Source organism: Rhineura floridana, chromosome 5 (genome assembly GCF_030035675.1).
Source record: "Rhineura floridana isolate rRhiFlo1 chromosome 5, rRhiFlo1.hap2, whole genome shotgun sequence".
Taxonomy (NCBI): Eukaryota; Metazoa; Chordata; class Lepidosauria; order Squamata; family Rhineuridae; genus Rhineura; species Rhineura floridana.
This window is the reverse complement of record NC_084484.1, coordinates 152,662,846-152,685,703: the sequence shown is the minus strand read 5'-3', so window position 1 is coordinate 152,685,703 and position 22,858 is coordinate 152,662,846. Positions and strand designations below refer to the sequence as shown.

The following is a 22,858-nucleotide window of genomic DNA, read 5'->3' as shown; positions in this document are numbered from 1 at the left end:
CACTGCTGCACACAATTGGATATCATGTCCCAGAGAAAGCCTGTTGCCTTTATTCCCTGCACATTCCTGTCCACCCTGTGAGCAGGCACACAGTCACCTGGGCTGCTTTCACACATTGGGCTGATTGTCTTAGTTTAACGGATTAACAAGGCAGCGCTTCTGTCCTGATTTCTAAAATCCCTTTCACACTGCAGTACCTGTTGCGTTAAGGAACAGCAGTTTTTTCAACCAATATACCGGCATTTTGCGCAACTGTCTTTCACACGGCTTGTTTTCATCCCTCACCCATTCTACATATGCGCACTGTTCCCCACTGTGTAAGAGGTCTAAGATCTTGTCCCTTTGCCATGCAAGCCCTCTCCCTTTAGGATCTGACTTTTAAAATTATTTTAGTTGTATCAACATAGGGATGTGTGTAGGAAATGCTGCTGCTATCTGTGCCGATGTCAGAATACTGGTACAATTTTCGTCACGCAAAAAAAAAAAAATCCTGCACAACTAAAGGGCAAGAATGCACTGCATGCTGGGATGCCTGTCACTTGAGCAGCTGCAGCTAGCGAAAAACTCCTGCAATCTTCCGGCTTCCCAGCCTTGCTAATGGTATCATTTATCATGGAAATTTGTGCTAAATGTGCACTACATTCCACTAAAATTCCGGAGCTCGCTTGTACATTGTGTGAAAGATCAAATATAATGCACAAATTACCAGGTAAGAAATCATCAGAATAACGGAATAAAGTGCAGTGTGAAAGCAGCCCTGGTCACCTCACCTTTGTAGATGCAATGGAGACTGGTGGCTCCAGTGTCAGTGGGGCAGTGAATCCACTCCAGGTTTCAGTCTGAATTTTCAAGGAGCTGTCCAACATCCAAAAGTTTGGACTAATACCTGGAGTGGATTCACTGCCCCACTGACATTGGCGCCACCAGTCTCCACTCTGTAGATATATTGCATTTCTATTTAAATTCTAGCCATTTCTCCTAAATTTAAACCTATACATTTCAACTAGCATGTGCAATCTTTATGCAGATCTCTGTCCTTTTTTGTTCTCCTTTTTTGGTGATGCATTTCCTCTTTTTGAGCAAGATATAGGGGGTCATCATGCCATGTAATGATGCTGAGCTTGCATGTGAATTACTGGACAATGATGTTTCCCAAAAGAAAGCAGAGGGGGCATAGGAAGACATCAATTACCCTGCTTGGCAACACTGCACAAGTCAGTAGCCCTGAGACTGACAGGTCTAAATTGAAAATGATGCCAAACATGTGCAGCCAATCTTCATATCCTCATTCCAAGGAATCTGGCCCTCCTTAGGTTGTGAACTCTGTGTGTTTGCGTCTGTGTGTGTGCGCGTGTACACATGTGTGCACATTAGGCTGCTCTTCATCCTGTAGGATCCCATGGTGGTGAACAGATTAAAAACAAGCTTAACACAACCATACCCAATTGTAAAACAATTTTGCAGCTGACATAAATTTTACACCTGCCTAGGCATATATTGAACTTGCAAGATCTGAACGGTGTGGTTGATAACAGATGCTATTGGAGGTCACTGATTCATAGGATCGCCATAAATCATAATCGACTTGAAGGCACATAACAACAACAAAGGCATATATTCCAAGAGAGAGAGAGAGACTAAAAACCCTGTTCAGATGATTAGAAACTAACAGCTTCACCACAGTTGCTGTATCTACCTCTCTCTGGTTTTTCCCCAATGTCATTTCTGCATGTGTGGAGGGGCAAGGAGACAAGGCAGCACACCCCACTCCCATCTTCCATGTGTAAATCAGTGCCTCGTGCACAGAGTCTATGTACAAATGCAGAAGGCACAACCAGTGGATGGCGGATGGGGGTTGATCCTTCCACCATGATCATGCCTCCCCCTTTCCACATGCTCTGGGCTCAGAGTTCTGCACCAAGGGAAAGCTTACATTACATTTTGCATCATTTATGATGTCCTTGGCATACATTTGGTAAGGAGCAAGGCATATGCTGTGTACTGAAGCCCTGCCTCCTGATCACAGGAGGCCCCTCTCGGTCCTCATCCTAGTGGTTTCTAGGATTTCATCCCTTGTTTTCAAGCTTTTGCTCTCAGCCCTTTCAAGTGGAGATCCTCAGGATGCTCAATTCTGCACTGTGAAATATGTTACGCATTTCCAGAATACGCTACACCCTACCTGTGCAATTCCCTTAGGTCTTCCCCCTAGCTACCATCTATCTATTTGGATGGCAGGAGAGATCATTCTGCAACCATTCTCACACATCCTGACAGTGTTCATCATTGTTTCACTGTCTGTTGTGACAGAGTCTCTCCACCCTTCTCCTTCCCTTTACAAGATAAAGAGGGACGGGAGCATTCTTAGTTCAAATGAAACACATCTGTTTCCTCTCCCCACATTTTTCCTATCTTTAAATTTCCTGTTGATATTAAATCATTTTCAAGCTGAGGGACCATTTAAAAAAATTGGAAATGTTTGTTTTCTATCTGGCTTTTATAAGTTTCTTTCTACTTTTATCCCACACATGGGTAGTTCTTAGAGGGATTTTTTTTTTTTTTTACAATCAAGTGGTATATAAATTTTGTTCAATAAAATAAATAAATGGTACAAGTAGGAGCTGAAACAGAAAATATTTGTAGCTGTATCAAATAGCCATAGAACCCAGGTTTGTGAGAATGATACCATTAGCACCCTGGGTGCCGATTATTAGGTCTTGCTGTTAAGTTGGCCCAAAACAAGCAACACCAATCAGGGTCCAGCCTGCAAGGAGGATTTCCAACGGGCGATTTGAAAAATCTCAGACCAATAGGCAGAGCCAGGGATGGGATAGGGGGCAGAGATAAAGTGGCATAGGGGTGGAACCTAATAAAGTTTGGTAGGTCAGGAGTGGAGCCTGGCAGGCTTTTGCAAATCAGAGGGTGGAGCCAAATAGGGTGTGGTGTCAATAGAAAAAAATATTCTAATCCTACAGCTCCGAATGCCTAGTTTATTAAACAAAATACATAGGGCCATAGCCATCACTGTAGCTCAGCTGGCACAAGGAACTTCCGTACACGCACCAGAGCTTCCTCTCCCTCTCCTGTCCCCTCCAGCCCCCAAACTTCCTCAAACTCATCTCCATAGGGTAGAGGGACCCTCTAGAGCAGATATGTAAGATGCATGGGGGAAGAATGAAAACAGACATGTCATTGCATTGGATATAACCCATGAAGCGATGTCAAATGCATTTGTTCTGTTAGCATAAAGATTTACACTTGTGCAATGCAACGCCCACTCTTCTTCCCCGTACGTGCCCTGCACCTTTCCCAGCTGTGTTTTGGAGGGTTGGAGGAAAATCCAGAACAGATTAAGGGGGCACATGAGGGGGGGAGGAGAGGGGGGAGTTCTACCGCATAAGGAAAATCCTTGTACTCATGGAACAAGTTACTTAGCACTACACTGGATACAAACCCAGCTCCCAAACTTAAGACAAACACATAACGAGCATCTTAAATACCTGATCCGGTAAGTGAAGGTATGGGCATCTTTTCAAAATGTAGTCATTCTTCTTTGGTTCTGCATGTATTTATTTATTTATTTTTACAACTGCTTTACTAAAGCTTTTTTTGGTGCATGGAGTACTTTATCCTGCTTCTGTCATTTATTTATTTATCCCTCTACTCCTGTGTGCTGACCTGAAAGAAAGTGACTTCCTCAAAGCTACCCTGGGAGCTTCGTGGCTGAGCTTCATGGCCAACACTCGCACATGCCTTAAATACGATACTCCTTTCCTCCTTGAAATCACATCTCTCAGCAAGGATTGTCCTCTGAAAGCATCCTGAAATTCAGTAATAGGCCCTTCTTTTTTTTTGCAGTCCCATGGCAGTCAGCAAACCCAGGAGATTTATTGAGACAATCGGACCCTAGTGAACTACCACACATGGCTGATGGGCCATGTTCAGAATGATGGGTTAGAAATTCTGCAGGCCAAATCTACTTATACCTTGTGGAGATTTAGAAAGTTGGTTCAGTTCTGGCTGCTCTGTTGATCCTTAATGAGTGGCCCTTCTTTCTACAGTCCTCCACACAGCGAGATACGAGAAATTACAAAAAGAGAAGGAGGAGCTGGAGAAGAAGTTTGAGGGTCAGCTGAGGAAGCTTGGCTGGGAACAGCAGGAGGAGCTTCACACTCTCGAACAGTGTCTGCAGTTACAGTATCGTGCTGAAATAGAGCAATTGCAAGAGGATCACAAGGCACAGCTTGCCAGGACCAAGAGTCAGCACCAAGAACAGGTCAGTCATGCTATGTCAGTCCTCAAGGCCATAACTATGACCACAGTTTAGAGATGTGCATAAAGTCAAATCCCTACACATTCCATTAAGGACACCAGGAGTGAGGAACCTTTTCTAGCTGGAGGGCCACATTCCTTTGTGGGCAACCTTTTGAGGGCCACATGCCAATGGTGGGCAGGGCAAGAGGCAAAAGTGAGCGGAGCAATGAATGTTTCATTTACCTTTGTACAGTAGGCTGGTTGCTACCCACAACTCACACATTCCTCTCTATCCTCCATTCACTCAAGAGGCATGATCAGAATTCAAGGACACTTCCCACCCCAGCAGAAACACCCAAGGAGGATGTAAAGCAGGGCTAGTGGGGGGGTGGCCTGGGGAGCATTTCAAGGACAAAACAGACTGGAGGGGGACATTTGACTGCTGGGCCTGAGGTTCCCCACCCCTGATGTTAAACGCCACCACAAATCTTGTTTTGTAAAAAAAAAATGATATAAGATTTGGTACAAGGTTGGCTGGAAGTGACATTGGCAGGCAGGCCCAAATGGGCACACGTTATCTATCACCTCACAATCCACTTTCAAAGCCTACAGCCATAGTACCCTGAACACGCCTGATCTCGTCTGATCTCGGAAGCTAAGCAGGGTCAGGCCTGGTTAGTACTTGGATGGGAGACCTTCTGGGAACAGCGGGTGCCTTTAGGCTTAGAGGAAGGCAATGGTAAACCACCTCTGAATATCTCTTACCATGAAAACCCTATGAATATATCCAAAGAAGATTCATAAGGTCGCCATAACTCGTAATCGACTTGAAGGCATATAACAACAACATCCACTCTCAAAATACAACTGAGACATCATTCCCAAACCTTGTGGTCATCTTCAGAGGCCCCTCCTTCATGTCCCCCCACCATCTGACACCAGTCAGGTCATCACTGAAGACTGGGCCTTCCCAGACGTGCATCCAATCTGTGGAACGCTCTCCCCTGCGGGACTCACCTGACTCCACCTCTGATGTCATTTCAGCCACAGGCAAAAGCTCTCTCTTTTTTCTTTCTTTTTTTTCATTTTTTGGCCTGGCTTTTTATCTGTGCTGCTGAACCTTATGGTTTGTTGCAGCTGTTTTCTTTGTTGGATTCTTTGGAGGTTGTGTGTGTGTGCGTGTGCATGCATGCACGTGCACTGGTAATTTTGTTGTAAGCCACTCTGGACATTTTACTGAAAACCACCATAAAAATGCCTTAAACCAACTGCAATAAATAACCACACATTGTATCATGAGATGTCCCACTGCACATTTAATGTTTTCACATCAGGATTGTGTGTCAGGTCAGGCCACTACTTTGCTGGAGCTTAGCAAGTCTTGGCCTGGTCAGGGCCTGGATGCGTGCCCACCTGGAACTAGGTGTACACCAGCTTGAGTCCCATGATGGAAGGAAGGCGGGATATCACTGCAAATAAATAAGTCCTAGGTCCAGGAAAAGACTGCTCCAACTTCCCCTATATTAACTAAACTAGAACGGTGGGGGGCAGGTGGGGAGAGAATAGAGCAGCATGCCTTTAGGAAAACAGCAGAATGGCACCAAGGAAGTTGTATGTGATTTTTTATGTTTATTGAGAGCTGCTCTGAACGTGGACCACCATGGGAAAGCAGCATCTAAAATAGAGTAGGGGTGGAGAGTGTGTGGCCCTCCAGATGTTGTGCTCCTGGAGCTGATAGGAGCATGGCCAGTGGCCAGGGATGATGGGAGTTGTAGTCCAATGACATCTGGAGGGCCTCAGGTTCCCCATCTCTGAACTCAATTAAACTTTAAAGAGCCTTTGAGAGTGATATAAGTGGTCTGCATGATTCATGAATGCAAGAAGCAGAATGGCTCACAGATGCCCTTCATGCTATAAAAATGGAGGCATCCTCCTGGCACAGCCAGAGATAGTCAATGTGGTGCCCTCCATATGCTGTGGGACTACAACTCCCATCAGCCCCATCCAGCATGTAGACAATGATCAGGAATGAAAGGAATTGTGGTCCAACAGCATCTGAAGGGCACCACGTTGCCTACTTCTGATCTAGACAGTCATACATAAAAGTGGATTAGAGGAAATTGGATCAGCAAGGATTTCTAAGTCCTCAAACAATTGTCTAATCAGGGCTGGGGGAGAAATTTTATTCAGTTCTAATTTAAAGCTGAATGTATCAAATTCACTCTCGTAACATGAGAACCAAATCACAGCCATCCTTCAAAATTCACACTTATCCAAATTTTGCGAGGCAATTCTTCAACTAAGCAAAAATGCATACATTAGGATAAAGTGTGCATAAAAGTTAATATATTAGTGAATATAACATACCAAATGCACTGTATGAGGAGACATTTCTTGCCAAAATGTGTACATTAGTCAAAACTGCATACGAGAATGTGTCTAGTAGGATAAATTCTGACTAAACAGCTGGAGAATTTTCAGGAGTATTTAAAAGAAAATCACAAATTGCTGCAGAAATGTGGAGAACCAAATTTAAGTTTGGAAAGATGAGAAACAGAGAGAACCAAAATGGACAGATCCTTCCATCCCTCATTGAAAAATGGGATTTGAGAATATTTTATTGATTGATTTGATTTATATCCTGCCCTTCCTCCCGGCAGGAGCCCAGGACAGAAACAAAAGCACTAAAAACTTTAAAATCATAAAAACAAACTTTAAAACACCTTAAAAACAAAACATCTTTTAAGAGTTTCTTTTAAAAAAGCTTTCAAAACATCTTCTAAGATTAAAAACATTTTTAAAAAAGAAGGTTTAAGAACATATTAAAAAGCAATTCCAACACAGATGCAGACTGGGATAAGGTCTCCACTTAAAAGGCTTGTTGAAAGAGGAAGGTCTTCAGTAGGCGCCGAAAAGATAACAGAGATGGCGCCTGTCTAATATTTACAGGGAGGGAATTCCACGGGTAGGTGCCGCCACACTATGTAAGCAGAGCCTTGCTGGCTCAGGCTTATCTATTGCAGATCCCATTTCTCACAGTGGTCGCCCAGATGCCCCTGAGATGCCCCCAAGTTTGGGATTAAGCAATAGCTCTCTCCCACTCTTGCTCCCTTGCAGCTGGTATTCACTAGCATACTGTCTCTGAAATTAGAGGTAGCATATAACCGTCATGACTTGTAGACATGGGTAGCCTTATCCTCCACGAATTTGTCTAACCTCCTTTTGCAGCCACCTAAGCTAATTTGATCTGTATTGCTTTGTTGTCTGAACAGGTGGAAGACATTACAACAACTCAGGAAGCAGTGGTGTCAGAGATGGAAAATAGCCACACAGTTGCGATGACAGCGCTTCAGGATGAATATGAGCGCAAAGTTCAAGGTAATGCTGTAACATAGCCATCAATCTATGTCATGAATTTGGCTTGTTATTACGTATTTCTTAAACAAAGTTCCCCCCTTTGTCTAAGATATTTTGAGTTGCATATTACAGTGAATAAATTCCTTTGGTGCTACTCTCAGGTGGTATTAGAGTTCTGTGCAGGTCTAGAGTACCCTCTTGTGGATGAAATTGGCAGTGAAACAGCTGATATGGGAAAATATTTTATTTATGGTGTCGCTGTTTGGAGCAATTAGTTGGATTATTAAATTTTAACACACTCTGCTTAAAAATTCTTTGGGTTATTAAACCATAGATTACTACAGCGTCAACTAAAATTTCATATCGATAATAAAAATTGTTGCAGAACAGCCTCACACAGAGCCTTTGGACTAAGTATGCAATGGAGACTTCTGGTGTAGTGGTTAGAGTGTTAGACTAGGACTGGGAGACCAGGGTTCAAATGCCCACTCAGCCACGAAGCTGACTGGGTGATCTTAGGCCAGTCACTGCCTCTCAGCCTAACCTACTTCACAGGGTTGTTGTGAGGATAAAATCAGGAGGGGGAGAACCAAGTTTGTATGCCACTTGAGCTCCTTGGAGAAAAAATGGGATACAAATGCAATAAATAAATAAATTCACTGTGTATCAATAGTTGTTCAGTGAATAGCTATGGGGGGGAGTTATCGCTGTAACTACTAGTTTTAATTGCAAGGTGCTTTATACTTTTGGTCAGAAATGAGACTGAAATGCCTCCCCATCGGCTGATTTATTTATTTATTTATTTATTGCCGTTTATTCAATTTATATCCCACCTTTCCTCCCTGAGGAGCCAGGCCAGCAAACACACAAGCAATAAAACAATGTAAACATCTAAAAACAATTCCAACACAGATGCAGACTGGGAAATTACTTAAAGGCTTGTTGAAAGAGGAAGATCTTCAGTAGGTGCCAAAAAGATAACACAGATGGTGCCTCTCTAATTTTTAAGTGGAAGGAATTCCAAAGTGTCAGTGCCACAATGCTAAAGGTCCACTTCCTATGTTGTGCAAAATAGATCTTTTGATGAGATGGTATCTGCAGCAGGCCCTCACCTGCAGAGTGCAGTGATCAACTGGATATGTAAGGGGTGAGACAGTCTTTCAGGTATCCTGGTCCCAAGCTGTATAAGGCTTTATACACCTGGAACCTAGCCAGTTGGCACTGGTGTCATTACAACAGACTCCTCCAGCTACTGATTATTTATTATTTATTTATTTGATTTATATCCCGCCCTTTCTCCCAGTAGGAGCCCAGGGCGGCAACCAAAAGCACTAAAAACACTTTAAAACATCATAAAAACAGACTTCAAAACATATTAAAACGCAACCATTAAAAACATATTAAAACAAAACATATTTGAAAACATTTTAAAAGCTTTAAAAACATTAAAAAAGAAGGTTTAAAAATATATTAAAAAGCAATTCCAACACAGATGCAGACTGGGATAAGGTCTCTACTTAAAAGGCTTGCTGAAAGAGGAAAGTCTTCAGTAGGCGCCGAAAAGGTAACAGACATGGTGCCTTGTCTAATATTTAAGAGGAGGGAATTCCAAAGGGTAGGCACCACTACACTAAAGGTCCATTTTCTATGTTGTGTGGAATGGACCTCCTGATAAGATGGATCCACAGGAGACCCTCACCTGCAGAGTGCAGTGATTGACTGGGTATATAAGGGATAAGATGGTCTTTCAGGTATCCTGGTCCCAAGCTATGTAGGACTTTATACACCAAAACTAGAACGTTGAACTTAACCGGGCTACTGAGCTGGGTTTTCATCCTCTCTCCTGCATTTATTGATAGGTCTGTGGACACTTGACAGAGCTGAGGGGTCAGTTGAGGTCTGTGTTCCTTTGATACAGGCTCAGCCCGTGTGGCTTGGCAGAGCCACAAAGCTGCCCTCCTAGCATGAGGGAGGGCTGTCTCGGTGCACAAGTGGGAGCCCCAACCTCACCACCATTCTGGGCCAATACTGACTTGATGTTCCTAATTACTTATTAAAAAAACAATAAAGTGTGTGTTATATTCAGTGATTTATTTTGGTGTCGGTACTCATACCTTGATAAAAGTGCTCTGAGTGCCAGCGCACAATGGCTACCGTAGGCAGCAAAAAATAAAAAGAGGGGCCAGTGCTCTATACCAGTGAGTTCCATCACAAAAATGCACTGGTAGTAGTAGTAGTAGTAGTAGTAGTAGTAGTAGTAGTAGTAGCAGTAGTAGAAGAAGGAGAAGTATTTATTTGTTAGATTTATTTTATCCCACCCTTCCTCCCAAAGAAGTTTTCCTTCTCAAAAATATTAATGAATTTATTTTCCCTTAGCTCTTTGGGAGAAATAAATATATTTCCTATTTCAACAGAGCTTTTAAATCCATAATCTCACATGTATCATGAACATTTCTGAAGTTTGAGTTCTGTTAGGCCTTTGGTTCCTCATTGGCAGAAGTGCTGTTGAGCCCTTGGGCATCAATGGCTTGGGTGTCTATGACACCAACAGAACAATCCAAGTCGTCATCAGCGGAGGTGGAGTTGGCGGAAGGAGCCGCCATATCCTGCTGCCATTCAGGAGCTGCTGGGCGGGGATGCTGTGCTGGGAGGTCACAGCAAAAGGAAACAGCATCCATGTTTCCTTCCTGTACCCTTTTTACCAGTGTAGCATCTGCCGGGAGAGGGGAGCCACAGGATGGTCATGGACCCATATGAGACCTGGATGTTGCATACGTTCCCGCCCTTACCCCTCCCTGACATACCTGGGAACACCCCTTTTTGAGGCCTTGCACTGGCTTCCACCAGCTTCCCTATGCTAGGCTGGGCTTCTCCGAAAGATCCCTGGGTGAGACGGGTTGGTCCAGCTAAGCTGCAAGGGGGCTTCAGCCAGCTAAGCCAGGGTTCTGCCATATCCAACTCCCCTTAGCCCAGGGTGTACCACTTGGGTTGCACCCTAAGGCTGCAATCCTATGCCTTATTTCCTGGCAGTAAGCTCCACTGAACTCAGTGGGGTTTACTTTTGAATAGACATGTATAGGATTGTGCTGCAAATCCCCAGGGGTACAAGAGGGAGGCAAGTTTATAGTACTTCATACCATTTTTATTCACACAGACAGATACTGGCTAGCAATGCAGGTTTCAGCAGTACTGCCTATCCCAGCATAGAAGCTAAAGGCCAACTGCTTGTGGAATAAACTTCAACACTGATGTGCACTAAACAAGCAATGTTGACAGGTTCAGAGGAGGAAAGTGTTGTTTATGGAGGACTGCATGTAGAACACATCAGCATGATGATAATGATGATGATAGTAATAATATTGTTATGGGTTTGGGGGTTAAGATAGATGATTTCTCTGAGTCTCCTTCCAGACTCTGATTTGGAACCCTGCACCCGGAGGTGGGCTCTGCAGATGAGAAACCTGCTCTGCTCGTCAGATGAGTCTCCTTTGTTAATCTAATAGAGTGGCCAGGTGGGCTAATAGGTCTGTCAAGTGCCCATTAACTGGTGAATGGACCGGGAAGATCCTATTGTTATTGAAACTCTTCAGGAGAGCTTCCCCCTCCTGGGGCCAAAGAGAGGCTTGTTTTTTTAGTTAGTTGGAGGAAAGGCTGGGAACTGGAGACACAAAGTGAGGCCTGCTCTCTGCACGATGGCCTCAGGATGCCTCCTATGAGCTGGATGGAAAAGCAAGATCTATTGGACTGCTAATGCTTTGAATCTTTCCATCTTAAGCTCAGGTTGGAATGTGTGTAAATAAACCATATTTCATAAAGACACCATAAACTCTGCTGACCTTCTTTCCAAGGAAGCCAAACCCTGGGCAAGCACAGGGACCCCTGGCAATCTCTTACCATTCTGAGATTGGGGTGGCACGCAACAATATTTATGGGGAGAGGCCACAGCCCATTGATAGGGCTCATGCTTTTATTTTTTGCATCCTGTTGCTTGTGCCCCACGTCCAGTTCTCCTGCTAGCCATTTCTTTCTGCTCTTGGGTTAGTTACCTCGAGGTAACACCACATCAAAGCTTGGAGTAAGAGAGGCTTCATATGCATTGCAGTTCCCTCTAGAATGGCACACTGCCTCACATTTAGAGTTGTGGCACAGTTGCCAAAAGAGTTTGGACACCACTTGGCCTGGACATCATAAGCAAGACACAAGGAAGTTGAGATGCAGTGATGCTGAGCCTAGCTGAGACCTAAGGACAGTAGTAGACAATGTGATGGGGCAGCGTCATTTATCTGACCTCTGGTCATTTCCGTTGCTGCTACTTACCAGGAGGTAGAGGGGCAAGGCAGCAGCAGGATCAGTGCAGTGCAAATGCACCAGCAAGAGCCCAGACACCACACCAGCCTCACCCCTCCCCTCTACTCCCAGTAAGCAGCAGCAATGTGACTGACGGGAGGCAAGGTGAGTGGCAGTGCCCCACCACACTGCCCACACCTGCCTAAGGATTGTGGGTAATGAGTGTGCTACACATTCATTTTCAAACTGCCCTGCAATGTGGCATTTATGAGTGTGGTTTTGTTTAAATCCCCCCAGAACTAAAATCCGCACATGAGCTGGAAAAGAGAGAACTGGAAGAGAATTTTGAGAAGCTGCGCCTGTCACTCCAGGTTAGTACCATCGTGATGTACAAAACCTTATCATTTGTCAGAAGACTCTGCTTATTATGATGTGCCTCTAGAGCAGGAGTGGGGAACTTGTGGCTCACCAGGCGTGGCCCAGCCAGCACAGCCAATGGTCAGGGATGATGGAGTAGTGAGAATAAGAACAAGACCTTCAGGTCATAGTGGATAGCTTGATGAAGGTGTTGAACTTGTGCGTGGCAGCTGTGAAAAAGGCAAACTCCATGCTAGGGATCATTAGGAAAGGGAATGAAAATAAAACTGGGCCTGTCACAATGCCACTGTACAATTCTATAGTGGAACCACACTTGAAACACTGTGTACAGTCCTGGCTGCCTCATCTCAAAACAGATATTGTGGAGCTGGAAAAGGTCCAGAAACAGGCAACCAACATGGTCAAGAGGATGGGGCAACTCCCCTAAGAGAAAACATAACAGTATTTTGGTTGCCCTTTTCTTTTGTTTCAAAAAAAAAAGTGAGTAGAGGGGGACATGGTGGAGGTATATAAGATTGTACATTATGTAGAGAAAGTGGCTAGGGGCTAGTCTTATTTATATGGTTGCTGCTGTGAGTCTGGTTCTGAAGGCAGGTTGCTGCCAGCACTGCCTATCCCTTCATCATCTGCCATCTGAGGCAGTCACTTTACTCTGCCTTAATGGTAGGGCCAGCCCCAAAAACAACAAGGGGGCAAAAGAAATGAACGAATTCAATGTAGTGTACATGGAAATGAAGCCTCTAATCAAGTCACACTATCTTCCATCTCCTAAGACCTATTCCTGTCTCCAGTCTTAGTCATGACTAATGTTCTCCTCATGGATTCATCAGGACTTATGGCTGACTGAAAGGACTTATGGCTGACTTATGGTTCACTGCCTAAAACACTGTTGTTCTACCTTGGGTCCCAGATGTTTCAGACTACAACTCCTATCAACCCCAGCCAGCTTAGCCAATGGCCAAGGATGATGGGAGATGGAGTCCAACAACATATGGGGACCCAACTGAAGAACAGTATGCATGAGTAAAAGCAACACAGGCAATTTGTGTTTCTGTTTGACGTTAATTACAGGACCAAGTTGATACCCTCACTTTTCAGAGCCAGTCTCTGAAGGACAAGGCAAAACGATTTGAAGAGGCATTAAAGAAAAACACTGAAGAACAACTAGAGGTAATTTGAGATGTACATATATGTAACATGATGTACTTAGTATGTAACTCATAAGAACAAAATGATGTGTTCTTTTATTCATATAGTTTCTGGCTTATCTCTATCTTAGTTAAGGCCACAGATTTAGAGGGGTCCCACCGTAATCTGATCCCAGAAGATCTGTACAGGGTGGTATATAACAGATGCTATTGGAGGTCGCTGATTTATAGGGTCGCCATAAGTCGAAATTGACTTGAAGGCACATAACAACAACACTGTAATCACTTCCAAAAGTAGTTGAAGCTTTTTGAAGCTGTCTCCTTATGGCCAATTCCATAGCACTCCAAAGCTTTTCCCTTCAAAATGCTTACAAGTCTCTGAGGATCATAACTATTTCCAGCTGACATTCGCAATTGTTTGAAAAGCAAAAAGAGTGATTTGAGCATGAAGAACCATCAATGCTTTTTTTTATAGTTCTCTCCTTTTTAAAAAAAATAAGACAATTTTCCTAGCTTAGGGAAGGAACATAGTTCAGGGGAAGCACATCTACTTTGCATGCAGAAGGTCCCAGGTCCAGTCCATGGCATCTCCAGGTAGATGTGGGGAAAGCCCATCTGAAATTCTAGAGACCTACTGAATGAACTTAAGTTAGACATGTTCATTAATTTTAATAGGTCTCCTCTGAGTAGGAGTATCATTGGATGCAGCCCTTTGTGTGGTCACAATGTTGCTGCTGAATACTGTGCCCCCAAAACTGCTCTAGGACTCATCACTCACACTTGCCCTGGGTACTGCTAACTGTTTAGCTACCACACACTTGGTGGAAGGGCCATAGCTCAGTGGCAGAGCACACACTTTGCATGCAGAAGGTCCTGAGTTCCGTTCCCAGCATCTCGAGGTAGGACTAGGAAAGATTTCTGTCTGACACCATGGAAAGCAGCTGACGGTGTAGACCAGCCTTCCCCTATCTGCTGTCCTCCAGCATAGCCAGTCATCAGGGATGATGGGAGTTATAATCTGAAATATCTGGACTGGAGGGCACCACATTGGAGAAGGCTGTTATAGACATGTCTTAGCTAAATGGACAATAGTTTGCTTATGATCCAGCAACTTCCTGTGTTCTCTATTTCCTCATTAAGAGCAGCCACTTAGCTGACAATACTCTTGAGTTCTCCTTCATCATTGCTCAGTGGCAGGAGCCAATTACCTCCAGTAAACTGCCTTAGGAAGCCTAGTGCTGATCCTGGCTAGGGATGGAATGATATGTCAATTTCAGTTCTCTTAGTTTCTCATTTTTCTAATCTTTAATTCAGTTCTCCACATTTCTTCAGTACTTTGCCATTTTTTAAAAAAAAAAACCTCATGAAAATTCTTCAGCATTTTAGTGTGAACTTTTCCTAGTAAATATATTTTTATATTATATTATATATGAAGTTTTGACTAATGCACACTTTTTTGCAAACAATTTATCCTAATGTAATAAATTTGTGTATGTCGTTTTCATCAATATATTCATTTTGTGCACACAAAATATATATTCCCTGATATATGCATTTTGTAAACACTGGTTGATTGGACAACTGCATCGCAAAATTCGGATAAGTGTGACTTTGGAAGCTTGGCTGTGTTTCAGTTCTCATGTTCTTTGATAGAGTGCAAGTTTGATAAATTCGGCTTTAAATGCAAACTGAATTGAATTTCTCCCTCATCCCTAATCCTGGCCCATCATGGACTGGCCTGAACTCAGCCACGTGAGGGAAGGCTGAGGTTTGCACACAGCTAAAATCATCAGAACCTACGGGTGACTTTCTGCCCATTCCTCCTGTTTGCTTCTCTGTTTAAACTGATAAAGTTAAATATTAAAGTTAAGGGGATGGACTGAGTTTGTTCTTTATACCATTGAGGTCTCCAAAAGTAAGAAGGCTCCTCCTCATACTGGAGGTCCCAGAAGCTCTAGAAGTCCTGCCTGCTAGAGTGGATGAGGGAAGTCCTACAACCCTCCTGGGTAAGTCCAGTTGTGGTCCAATATCTTATTGTCATGCTTCTTCATCTTAGATTGCTCTGGCTCCATACCAGCATCTAGAGGAAGACATGATTAGCCTAAACCAGGTCATGGAGATGAAGAATCAACTCATTCATCAACAGGAAAAGAAGATCATAGAGCTAGAAAGACTGGTGAGTTCCCTCCCCCCCCCAATATGGAAGATGATGAGAAGGCATGAGAGCTTATGTATCCATTAGAGCAAGGATGAGAGAACCTGTGACCCTCCAGGTGTTCTTGGACTCCAACTCCCATCAGCCTCGGCCAGCTTGGCCAATGGTAAGAGATGATGGGATACATAGGGCAGAAAATTCTGGAGGGCCACAAGTTTCCTATTCATGCATTAGAATTGCAAGCTATGGCATAAAGAGCCCCTTTAATAAGCATAACAAGAACATGGATTTCTCCAAGTTGTTTGTTCCCTGGCAAGTAGCCCACTAAAATCAACCGGGTTAAGCCTGCAACTCTGGTTTTGAATATGGTCATAAGCACCCACACTGGGGAGGGGGAAAGAATTTTGAAGCAAGATAGAAATTATTATAACACTTTATGATATAACTGGAATGGGAAAGGAATCCTCCTTTTTCATTTCCACTCCACCACTCACTCTTTCCCTCCATTTGAAACTGCTCCCAGACTTCTCCTGGCTAGGAGATATGCAAGATCCTGGAAGGTAGGGTCTCCATTTTATAATATGAGAGCCAATGTGATGTAGTTGGCATGATGAATATAGCAATAGATTAGGATCAAGTCAAAGAACTAAAATCATCCCTACATTCGTCTAGAGTTGCCAGTCCCAAATCGCACAAGTGGGATTTGCAACAACATGTTGCACTAATCCTGTTCAGCGTTCCAGCCAGCCAGCCAGCCATGACTTTTCCCATGATATGCCATTCCATTCCCCCTGCCTTCTGGGTTTCCAGTTTTCTTTTCCCCTGCCAATCCTCATTCTGTGCCCACTGAGCATGTTCATCGCATTGTTTGTGAGATCTTTCCTCTTTTGGCCTCTCTGCAGCCTGGCACCCTTAATTAAAATGAGGCCTGCCTTCTAAGTGCAAGCACAGCTAGTTAGTGGTCAAGCCAGTTATCACGCAGATGAGCTCCTGTGTCTTTACAGCCAATCAACATCATCAGATCTGGGTGGTCACTTCCACTGGGATGAATTGATGCGACACTATTTTGTTGAATGCTAGCTGCTGCAATAGTGTGTGTGCGTGTATGTAAAACTGTCCCTTCTACCATTCCAGGCTGACAAGAACTTAATATTAGAGGAAAAAATTCAGGTGCTTCAACAGCAAAATGAGGATCTCAAGGTCAGGATTGATCAGAACACTGTGGTGACAAGGTCTGTCTAAATATTTGTTCTTGAGCTTAAAACATTAAAGGCAACTATTAGCGGGTTTTAATTCCCATCATTTTTCATGTTCACATTATTGGTATCTCCAATCTGGTGCCCTTCAAATTTTTGGACTACAACTCCCATAATCTCTGACCGTTGATCATGCTGGCTGGAGCTGATGGGAGTTCTGCCTTCCAGATGTTTTGGGCTACAAGTCAAGAAAGGCTACTTTATTGAATCATAACACTGAAGGAACATGAAGTTCATTAAACATATTGAGAGATGAAGTACCATAGTGGTTAAGCCTGCAATCCTATGCAAATGTATTTGAGAATAAAGCCCATTCAATTCAGTGAGACTTACTTCCAAATCAGCATGCACAGGATTGCAGTGCTGGATACTGAGCTGTCAACCTGGGAATGCCTCATTCAAATCAGGAACGGCTTGAACTCACTAGCAATACAGTCCTATACATATCTACTCTAAAATAAGACCAATTGCATTTCAATGAGGCTTACTCCCTGGCAAATGTGCATAGGATTGTATCCTAGGTGGCCTTAGTTAAACCCCTCTTTCTCAGACTCAGCTGTCAATGGTAATAGCACTAGTCTCCCTTACAGGGTTGTTAAAAGGATTCCCAAGAAAAACTACGTGGAATAATTCCAACAGGCAATTCTATGTATGCTTTTTGGAATAAGTCCTACTTTACATAGTAGGACTTGCTTCTAAGTAAACATGCATAGGATTGTGCTGTAAACAAAGGACAAGGACAAGTAGAGCTGTGACTAATGACACAGCTGGGTCAAAGCCAAAAGGAAGCCCAGAGACTGATGCGCACAGATGCAAAAAGGGAGTCTGGAGTTGTACGATGCACACAATAGGAACATGGAATGTGAGAAGCATGAACCAGGGAAAGTTAGAAATCATCAAGCAAGAAATGGAACGCATCAACATTACAATACTTGGTGTGAGCGAACTAAAATGGACGGGAATGGGACATTTTCAATCAGGCCACTACAAAATATTTTATGCAGGAAATGAGAAATCAAGAAGAAATGGGGTTGCTTTAATAGTGAGAAATGAACGCAAGGTCTGAGCGAGTTATATCAATGAGATTAAACGGGAAACCTATCAACATAACCACCATCCAAGTCTATGCTCCGACGGCAAAAGCAGAAGAAGAGGAATTGGAGAGATTTTACACAGAAGTACAGGAAGAAATTGATCACACACCAAAACAAGATGTGCTGATAATCATGGGGGACTGGAATGCAAAAGTAGGGAACAGAGAAGAATTAGGAATTGTGGGGAAATGGGGCCTAGGAGACAGAAATGAAGCAGGAGAAAGACTTATTGAATTCTGTGAAGCCAATAATTTGTTTCTTGCAAACACATTTTTTGAGCAACCGAAAAGATGACTATACACATGGACATCACCAAATGGTCAATATAGGAATCAAATTGATTATATAATTGGTAGCAGAAGATGGAGAAGTTCCATACTTTCTGCGAAAACTAGACCACGGTACAGATCATGAACTGGTCGTATCGAAAATCAGAGTACAGCTAAAGAAGAAGAACAAGGCAATCATAATGCCAAAATACAATTTAAATAACATCCCAGAAGCATATAAAGATCAAATAAGGAACAGGTTTGAGGCTTTAAACTTAGTTGACAGAGAACCAGAAGAACTATGGAGTGAAGTCAGAGACATTATCAGGGAAGAATGCAAAAAGACAATACCTCTAGTTAAAAAGAGAGAGAGACCTCAATGGATGACTAAAGAAACTCTTAAAATGGTTAAAGAGAGAAGGAAAGCAAAAGCAAAAGGAAATAGAAACACGGTCAGAACCCTAAGTGCAACAATACAGTGACTAGTACATAGGGACAAAGAGAACTATTACAATAGTTACTGTATAGAAATAGAAGAGGACAACAAAAAGGGTAGAACAAGAGCCCTATTCCAAAAGGTTAGAGAAATGAAAGGGAAATTTAAACCAAGAGTAGGGATGTTGAATAATCAACAAGGGAACACACTGACTGACCGAGATGAAATAAAAAGAAGATGGAAGCAATACACTGAAGAACTCTATAAAAGAGATGCAAGGAAGGCAGATCCATTCACGGAGGAACCATATGATGAAGAACCAGAAATTTTAGAATGCGAGGTGAAAGCTGCTCTTAAAATACTTGGAAGAAACAAATCACCAGGAATAGATGGCATACCAACAGAGTTGCTACAAGCTACTGAGACTGAATCTGTCCAAATTTTGACAAAAATCTGTCAAGAAATATGGAAAACTAAACAATGGCCCACAGACTGGAAGCGTTCCATATGCATCCCAATTCCAAAGGAAGGGAATCCCAGGGAATTCAGTAATTATCAAACTATTGCCTTAATATCCTATGCAAGTAAAGTAATGCTCAAGATTCTACAACTATGGCTCTTACTGTATATGGAGCGAGAAATGCCAGATGTCCAAGCTGGATTTAGAAAGGGAAGAGGCACCAGAGATCACATCGCAAACATATGTTGGATAATGGAACGGACCAAGGAATTTGCTTTATAGATTACAGCAAAGCCTTTGACTGTGTAGATCATGAAAAACAATGGAATGCTTTAAAAGAAATGGGGGTGCCACAGCATCTGATTGTCCTGATGCGCAACCTATACTCTGCACAGGAGGCTACTGTAAGGACAGAATATGGAGAAACTGACTGGTTCCCCATCGGAAAGGGTGTGAGACAGGGGTGTATTTTATCACCCTATTTATTTAATCTATATGCAGAACATATCATACGGAAAGCAGGATTGGACCAAGATGAAGGAGGTGTGAAAATTGGAGGGAGAAATATCAATAATTTAAGATATGCAGACGATACCATACTTCTAGCAGAAACCAGTAACGATTTGAAACTAATGCTGATGAAAGTTAAAGAGGAAAGCACAGCTGAACGTCAAAAAGACTAAAGTAATGACAACAGAAGATTTATGTAACTTTACAGTTGACCATGAGGACATTGAACTTGTCAAGGATTATCAATACCTCGGCACAGTCATTAACCAAAATGGAGACAATAGTCAAGAAATCAGAAGAAGGCTAGGACTGGGGAGGGCAGCTGTGAAAGAACCAGAAAAGGTCCTCAAATGCAAAGATGTATCACTGAACACTAAAGTCAGGATCATTCAGACTATGGTATTTCCAATCTCTATGTATGGATGTGAAAGTTGGACAGTGAAAAAAGCGGAGAAGAGAAAAATCAATTCATTTGCAATGTGGTGCTGGAAGAGAGCTTTGCGGATACCATGGACCGCAAAAAAGACAAATAATTGTGGGTTAGAACAAATTAAACCAGAACTATCACCAGAAGCTAAAATGATGAAACTGAGGTTATCATACTTTGGACACATAATGAGAAGACATGATTTACTAGAAAAGACAATAATGCTGGGGAAAACTGAAGGGAGTAGAAAAAGAGGAAGGCCAAACAAGAGATGGATTGATTCCATAAAGGAAGCCATAGACCTGAACTTACAAGATCTGAACAGGGTGGTTCATGACAGATGCTCTTGGAGGTTGCTGGTTCATAGTGTCGCCATAAGTCGCAGTCAACTTGGAGGCACATAACAACAACAAACAACAAATGTTTCAAATTACACCACTTCTGCAAAAGGATGGATCTCTCTGCAATATAATATAATATAATATAAGCACAACACACAGAATGCCACATTTAAGAGCATGCGGGAGCCATGTCAATTTGGGGGCTGAGCTTGGCTTATCATGCTGTCTTCAACCGCTTACTGCATTCATTTTCTGGGTGCTTTTGTCCATTTTGTTGTTGTTGTTGTTCCTTGCATGTTAATACAGAACTGTTGTTTTAGGATAGTGTACATAGAGTATGTGAAGTTGCACAGATCTTCACAAAATTCTTAAATTGATCCTAATTGGGCGGGGGGGGATGCAGAAGAACTGCCACATTAGCATGTTGTAGGGAAAATACAAGAGAGTTATGTGGCATCTGAAGGAGTCATACCATTGATTGTGGCAGGAGCTTGCAGAGGCAAAATCCAACTTTCTTAAATGTTCCAGTTATAATCACCTGGAAGGGAGAGGCAAACAAAGGCACCTGCTCATCTGTCCCTGCTAGGAAGAGCAGACCAGCATGGCCATTCAATCATGCAAATACATCTGTCAGAAATAGCCGAATGCATGCCCCCAAGTAACAATGGTAGCTGCAATCCCCCACAATAAGGAGTATCACTTCAGTGTGTACTATTTCCTGTTGTGTTTTCTGTAGACCCACTACAGTTGCTGAACTCAATGATATCTGAGGATCCCTGATTATCAGTTCAGCCTCCTGTCTGTCTCAGCAAGAACTGGTCCCCAAAGAGTCAGTCTTGCAGCTTAGTAAATAGAGCATCTGCTGGCCCCCTTCCAAAATGAGGGCAGCACACCATGCCTTGTTCTTCTCCTTGCCTGTCTGCCCTGTAACTTGAGCGTTTCTTTCTTCTGCTGGCGTCAGCTTCAGATAACACAGCAATCCTGACACTGTATGTGGAAGACAGGCAGTGTAACAATCAGAGGACTATTTATTTTTGTTTCTGCTTGCCAAAGCAAATTTTCCTTTGGTGCATGCTGGTATTGGTATTATTTAAAAAAGAAACCTACACTTGTCAGCACCATCCTTGCTCAAAAGGCTCTTGGCAGAGGAGACTGCAGCTTGGCCCTATCGCTCCCAGTTGTCTGTCGGGTATGCTTTAAGTTGGGTTCCTGCATTGAGCAGGGGGTTGGGCTCGATGGCCTTATGGGTCCCTTTCAACTCTACTAGATCTACACTGGCTGCCAGTTGCTTACCGGGCCCAATTCAAGGTGTTGATGATGACCTTTAAATCCCTATACGGTCTCGGCCCAGCTTATCTGAAGGAGCGCCTCCAGTATCACCAATTATGCCGCCAAACAAGATCAGCCACACAAGGCCTTCTCTCAGTTCCATCAGCTAAATCAGCTCGGCTGGTGAGGACTAGAGAGAGGGCATTTTCGGTGGCGGCCCCCACTCTCTGGAACTCCCTCCCGTTTGATCTTCGTCATGCCCCTTCCCTGAATGTTTTCTGCCGGGCCTTAAAGACCTGGCTCTTCAGGCAGACCTATGGGATTTCTGTGGTGAGTTAGTTTTGCTGCTGCTGTTAATTATAGTTCTTGGTTTTGACCTATTAATTATTGTGTTTAATTATTGTTATATTGTATTTTATTAATGGATTGTACGTCGCCTAGAGTGGCCGTTTTTTGGCCAGATAGGCGACTCAGAAATAAAATTTTATTATTATTATTATTACTGTTCTATGATTCTCCTCCAGCAAACTGTCATTTGATCACTGTCTCAGCAGCGCAGACACTGCCTGACAAGCTCCTGTAATGTTCAGCATAATCTTGTATATCTTTTATATTGTACTGAATGTAAAACCTTTTTGTACACTGCCTAGAGAGCCACTCGCTATGGGTGGTCTATAAATGAAACAAATAAATAAATAAATAAAAGAAATGGAGTCTCGACATCCCTACTGATGTAATTTGTGGCATTGGCTTTTCTGGCTTTTAAGAATTATGAACATATGAAACTAGCACCTCTCCTTATGAGTCACATCCACACCATATGTTTAAAGCACTCTTATACCACTTACCCCCAAAGAATCCTGGGAACTGCAATTTGTTAAGGTTGGTGGGAATTGTAGCACTTGCAAGGGGTCAGTACCCTTAACAAGCTACAGTTCCCAGGATTCTTCGGGGGAAGCCATGGCTGTTTAAAGTGGTTTAAGAGTGCTTTAAATGTGTGGATGTGCTCATAGTGTGACTCTTCGAGGTTTCTCCCAGCCCTGCTTCCAGAGATCCACTTAAGTGGCTGCGTAGGGAATTGAACCTGGGACCTTTTGCATGCAAAGCATGTGCTCTTCCATTGAGCTGAGGCCCATTCTGTTAAAAAGTTTTACTGTGCACATTTGTTCCAGTTTCTGCTTATATTCTACAATGGCTTGGGGCTAGTTCATCCATGCATG

The 22,858-nt window shown here is 43.0% G+C and overlaps 1 protein-coding gene and 1 pseudogene across 2 annotated transcripts in view; both read left to right on the top strand.

Annotated features, from left to right (window-relative positions):
• The window catches only part of MTUS2 (microtubule associated scaffold protein 2), a 451,766-nt gene that overhangs the window by 424,988 nt on the left and 3,920 nt on the right, over positions 1-22,858 (top strand). For both annotated transcript variants that reach the window (XM_061628491.1, XM_061628490.1), the window contains 6 exons: positions 4,059-4,273; positions 7,524-7,629; positions 12,193-12,266; positions 13,345-13,443; positions 15,478-15,597; positions 16,711-16,808. In XM_061628491.1, coding sequence (XP_061484475.1) covers positions 4,059-4,273; positions 7,524-7,629; positions 12,193-12,266; positions 13,345-13,443; positions 15,478-15,597; positions 16,711-16,808 — 712 coding nt within the window. The remainder of the gene's footprint in view (positions 1-4,058; positions 4,274-7,523; positions 7,630-12,192; positions 12,267-13,344; positions 13,444-15,477; positions 15,598-16,710; positions 16,809-22,858) is intronic.
• LOC133386280 (5S ribosomal RNA) lies at positions 4,856-4,975 on the top strand (annotated as a pseudogene).